Genomic DNA, 5,754 nt, shown 5'->3' with positions numbered 1-5,754 from the left:
GGTCAAATATATATTTTTATAATAGATAATAAAATAAAAATTAAATAAAATAATTTAAAAATTGGTGAAAGGAATTGTATTAGTTAATAAAATATATATAGAGATAGAAATTTAAATTTTAAAAATTGATGAAAGAAATAATGTCATTTAAATTTTAAAAATTGTCAAAACATATGATAATTTAAAAATATATTAAATAATATTAATTATAAGACTTAAATGAATAAGTTTTTTTTAATAAATTTCAAATTTTAAAATGTATTAAATGGCATTAACTATCCTACAATGAGCATGTAGGTAATTGAGACTTATCTAAAAAATGTAAGATAAATTTATTTGAGGGGCAATGTCAGATAAATTTATCTTGAAAGAGAGAGATAAGAGGTCACGTGAGAGGTTTTCTTAAAATGGTCAGATAAATTTAACAAATACGTTAAAAAGACCAAACATTCAAAATGTTTCTTATATATGATCTTTTCTCTCTTTTACCTTGGTTAACAAACACTCCGAAGGATATTATAATATAAGAGATAAGAATAAAGATAAATCTATTGAGAAGGAAAGAAATTCTTACTAAACGGTTATATAGTCGGATTCATGCATCAAAAAACCAAGATTTGACTCAGATCATCACTCACTAATCTAAATTTTTGAGAATTTGGAGTTGACGCGATCAAATCTTAAGAGTTTTCAATATACAAATCTATCTATACACCTGGCTTAGATAATTATTTTTTTTTTGAGAGATTGGGAACAATTTATCAGACGAGTGTTGGAGCAGGCGAGTTACTGAGTTCTATCCTGACATTGGTTCTGAACTCAAGCTGGTTGCCACAATGGGGCTTCTGACAACATGCTTCCCTTCAGTTTCCACCCAACTTAAAGATCCATAAACCACCGTCTCTTTCAACTGCATTGGGCCTTCAATTCTCAGATTGAAGCTTTGTTTCTCATTCTTTTCCCTGAAAACTAACTTATCAGGCACCACCCTAAGGCTTAATCCCTCCATTAGCGTCACCTTCGCGACGTAGCTCGCCCTTCCCTCCCCAACATTTGTCACCGTTCTTTGAAATTCTATCATTTTGTTCCCATTAGATGCTGAAGTATTGGCGTTGAAATAAGCGATAAAGGAAGGGTAGTTGAGGTCCAATGATGGGCTCTCGCAGCTGTAATTAGACGTTCTTGTTATGGTTTTTATTTGGCGGGCCGTGAAATTCATTCCACAAAGGAGGTTTACGTAATCTTGTACTCCCAAGTCGTAGACGAGGCCTGGGTCCAATGCCTTGTTTGGATCAACATGTCCGGCTCCAATGGCTAGAGGCGTTGCCGGACGGTTATCGTATCCAATGTCCTGAATTGGGTTCGAAGCACTGTCGGTGGAGTACGAGGTTGTCATCATAGCTGACCGGATGGCTGCCGGACTCCATTCCGGGTGCGCCGCCTTCAGCAGCGCCGCCACTCCGGCGGCATGCGGGCAAGACATTGACGTCCCCGACATGATCTTGAAGTTGCTGAAAAGGTTGACGCCGGGCTTGATCAAGTAGGCGGCCGGGACATTCTGAGGCCATGCAGCTAAGATCAGTGAGCCGGGAGCCATGAGATCCGGCTTGAGCACAAATGGGCAGGTCGGCGATGGCCCTCTCGAGCTGTAGCTTGTCACTCTTGGCGCCGGTTTAGTCCCAATTTTAGTTCCTTGGAACTCGAATTTCCCTTCCGGCGATTTGGTATTCTTGACGTAGTCCAGAACAATTTCTCCATCCTTGGGATTGAGAAACAAAGCAGGGAAGGTGCTTTGCTGGAAGAGTTCTAAGTCAGTGTAGTTGGTTATGAAGATTGCTCCAGCAACCGTTGAAATCTGAACATTATAAAACTGCTCCCCCAATGAATTGTTCTTGTCTTGGCACACAACAATTTTGTATCCGGCCTTGTTTAATTCCTTGGCATCGTCACACATGTCCATGAACACAAGTGGTATCGGGCTGGAACTCGAGTTTCCTAGATGGAGCGTCGAGCCGGTGACTGAAACCCCATTGCCGAGACTTGCAGTCCCATAGAATTCACGGTCTATGGTGCCGGCGGCGACAGTGAGAACCCAAGGCGTCCCGTTGTGCAGGGTCTCGAGGTATGGCCCCTCGTTCCCCGCCGATGTTGAGACAAATATACCTATTATAAGATGTTAAGATTACAGTAAGATCTAATTTAAATTAGATATTATTATTTTAATCAGGTGTTTCTTCAAATGATACCTCTTTCGAAAGCTGCGAACGTGCCTATAGCAATGGGATCTTGGTACAACGGAAGGCCGTCTATTCCCAGAGAAAGGGACAAGACATCGACGCCGTCGGTGATCGCTTGATCAATGGCGGCCAAAATATCAGAAAGGTAGAATCCCTCGTCAAATGTAGCCTTGTACATGGCCACGTGGGCCTTTGGAGCCACGCCGGTGGCCGTTCCCGGCGCGTAGCCGAAGTAGGACGAGCCCTTCACGTAATTCCCGGCGGCCGTCGACGAGGTGTGGGTGCCATGGCCGTCGGTGTCCCGGCTGGAGTTCATCGCAATGGTCACGTTGGGCAACTTAGCCACCAGACCCTTGTTGAAAAACCGGGCCCCAATGAGCTTCTTGTTGCACAACGAGGGGCTGAATTGGGTTCCATTCTCGCATGCTCCTCTCCATCTCGCCGGAATTTCGCCCATCCCATCGTCCCTGAAGCTCTCGCTTTCCGGCCAGATCCCCGAGTCGACCAACCCGATTATCACGCCATCGCCGTACTCTCCCACCGGCCATGCGCCGGAGGCGGAGTTCAGGCCGAGGAATTGGGTAGAATGCGTAGTGTCAACTTTGGCCGCCATGTCTCTGTATGAAGAAACATAGCCGGGTGATCTTTTGATGGCTTCGAGCTCGGAATTGGATAAACTGGCACTAAATCCATGGATAACATTACTATATCCATAGATGAGCTTAGATGAAGAGATCAACGAATCATCAGAAGCTGAAGAAATAGTGGCCAAGTACCAGTTATGGTGGCTGGAGAAGGCCTTTGGCATGGCGGATAAATCCATGTGAACAATGTAATTATCCAACTCGGCCACAGTGGATATCATGAACTGTGAGATTGCTAAAGAAAGAAGGCCAATACGAAAGAAAATTATTGGAGCCGCCATGGATTCAGAAAGAGAAATGTTGTGAAGAATCTTGTGATTCCTCAATTATGAATCATGTGGATTTATATAGAGAAAGCAGGGGTATGGGAGAACAAGACAGAGCCCTTTTTGGATGATTTTCAACTTGCGAGAGAATGCCAATATACCTCTAAAAGTTTGGCTAAATTACATGAACTTTACATTATAGTACAAAAAAGTTATTAAAATTTAATTTGTAAATAAAATGTCATTAAAATTTTATTTAATATATAATTTTATAATTATTGTAAAAATATCACTGATTACTTATCAGTGACCACATGATAACTAATCATATCTTTCTTTGTAATTTTCTTTCTCTAATTCACTTTACTTGGTCAAAAATCAAAATTAAACAGGGCACGGATAAGAATTTTGAGTAAATTTATGAAAATAGTTCTCTCTTAACTCAAACGTGATCGTTAAAAATAATAACAAGAATTTAAAATATATTTTAAATTTATGTGAAAACTAATGTCTTAGAATCAGGAAGTCTTTAGTGTAATTTTATCTAATCATATTTTTGTAATTATCATCCACTTTAGTGGGTGACATCTTGCAAATTATGTTTACATTGAAAAGACACAAGCTGGTTGGTGAGAGCGCGTAATTTTGCTTGCAAGTTCCACATCAAAAGTATGCTTTCTGACTAAAAGGAAAGTTTCTACTGTTATTCGTTTTATTTTTATCTAAAAAAATTACATTTACCCTTTTACGAAAAAGTCTAGTCTAAGGTTTTGAGCATTTTTTTAATATAAACATAAATTTCATAAACAATTCTTGAAATTTGTTTAAATTATATCGAATATTCATGTGTTTTTTAAAATTTTATCAACATGGCTTAAATTTTATAAATGTGAATCACTTATCTCTACAGTTGAGAAATGCCTATTAAATATTTTTAAAATTTTCAAAATATCTCACTCTCACTGGTATTACAAAAAAAAAAAAAAAAAACAAAATTACAATTGTTTGGTGGAGGCATCGCCTACCACTAGGGGTGTCAATGGTTCGGATTAGTTTGGTTCTATAGGAATCCAATAAGCGAATCATTTTTAATGGTTCTGAAAAAATAAGAATCGTAACCGAACCATTACATATATAAAATCAAACCATGACTAATCTGTCACATCAGACCAGTTTCGGTTCTATCCAATTAATATTTAGCTTCTAAACATTTTTGTAAAATATGAAATTACAAACAAATTTGTTAATTAAAATAAACTCATAACTTTATTAATGCTTCAAGTCTTGAAGTAAAGTAGAACAAAATAATTCATAAACTATCTCATCAAATGAGATTACATCGACTATTTAGTATAGCAATAGCGCATAAAAGTCGAGAAATAAAAGAATTCATAAATCTCACTAGTTTCCTAAGAAGTGATACTATTTATGTGTATGTATATATATATACTCAAAAAATTATAATATATATATAAGTATAATGTCGGTTTCAATTCGGTTTGAACCATACTTTGAAAAAAAAAAATCAGTAACCAAACCAAATATATCGGTTCTTAATTTTTTAGAACCAAAACCTAACCATTGAACCATAGAACCAATTCAAAAGATATGGTTTGATCCGGTTCACCGATTTTCAGATATTTTTTGACACCCCTACCTACCACTTGCTGAAGGATTTGGGATCAATCAAACCCAAGGTTTTTGGGTTCAATTCTATAATACCTCAAAATTTTATAGAATTTTGCAATGTTAATTTATATAAAAAAAAAAATCATTGAAATAAGTATGATTGACGAGTAATTGAAACTTTTGATGCTAATAGGATTATCCAAAAAAATTTAAGACTTCAAACTATCAATTTTTAGGTTGTGGTTGGGCCTCCGAGGGGAAGGGGGGAGCCACCCATGACCATGCGACAAGGCCACAAGGGTGTCCACCCTCGATCGCGTGGCTAGGCTACGGGGGTGCCCCCTACTCCTAGCGAAAGTAAAGTAGAAACAAGCACAACCTGAGAATCAGGAGCGCATAAAGGATGAGAATAACATAAAAAATCGAAATGCAAAATTACAAAAACGATCTAAGGAAAAAGGAAGTCAAAAATACTGACGGATTATAAAGAAGACCATTAAGATGTTCAAGGGTCGCCTACATTAATGGACGAAGAATTTGCCCCGAACACACCCAGATAATAAGATGGCCATGAGCTCTCATGGAATAATTAAAGATAGACAACATTATTGTCTCTTTTGACAAAAGAGAGCTAATGATGATAAAAGACAAATCAAAAGCATAAAGTAAAAAGAAATCATTATGCCACTTTTAACAAAACGAATCATGATTGCCTCTTTTGACAAAAAGAGGCTAATGATGATAAAAGATAAATCAAAAGCATAAAGTAGAAAAACATTAGCATGCCACTTCTGACAAAGGGAATCTTGATGATAAAACACAATGATACATAAAAGACAAAACACCCTTAAACATAAAGAACAAATGAAGGGTGACATCATGCATCACATCAGTTAGGAGACTTTAAATTACATGCTCTTGGACAACCCTTGTTTTCGCATCTTTACACATCACATCACATTGCCTCTTCCTAGTCCC

At 37.6% G+C, this 5,754-nt stretch overlaps 1 protein-coding gene across 1 annotated transcript; it reads right to left on the bottom strand.

Annotated features, from left to right (window-relative positions):
* Window positions 1-594: 594 nt before the first annotated feature.
* LOC127807347 (subtilisin-like protease SBT3) lies at window positions 595-3,252 on the bottom strand. The gene is made up of 2 exons (XM_052345092.1): window positions 2,247-3,252; window positions 595-2,163 (listed from the first exon to the last, which is right to left on the bottom strand). The coding sequence occupies exons 1-2, from the start codon at window positions 3,160-3,162 to the stop codon at window positions 797-799; spliced, it is 2,283 nt and encodes a 760-aa protein (XP_052201052.1). The 5' UTR covers window positions 3,163-3,252; the 3' UTR covers window positions 595-796.
* Window positions 3,253-5,754: the final 2,502 nt, after the last annotated feature.

This window comes from Diospyros lotus, chromosome 8, assembly GCF_014633365.1.
Source record: "Diospyros lotus cultivar Yz01 chromosome 8, ASM1463336v1, whole genome shotgun sequence".
Classification (NCBI taxonomy): domain Eukaryota; kingdom Viridiplantae; phylum Streptophyta; class Magnoliopsida; order Ericales; family Ebenaceae; genus Diospyros; species Diospyros lotus.
The sequence above is the reverse complement of the archived record's forward strand: the minus strand, read 5'-3'. Positions and strand labels throughout refer to the sequence as shown.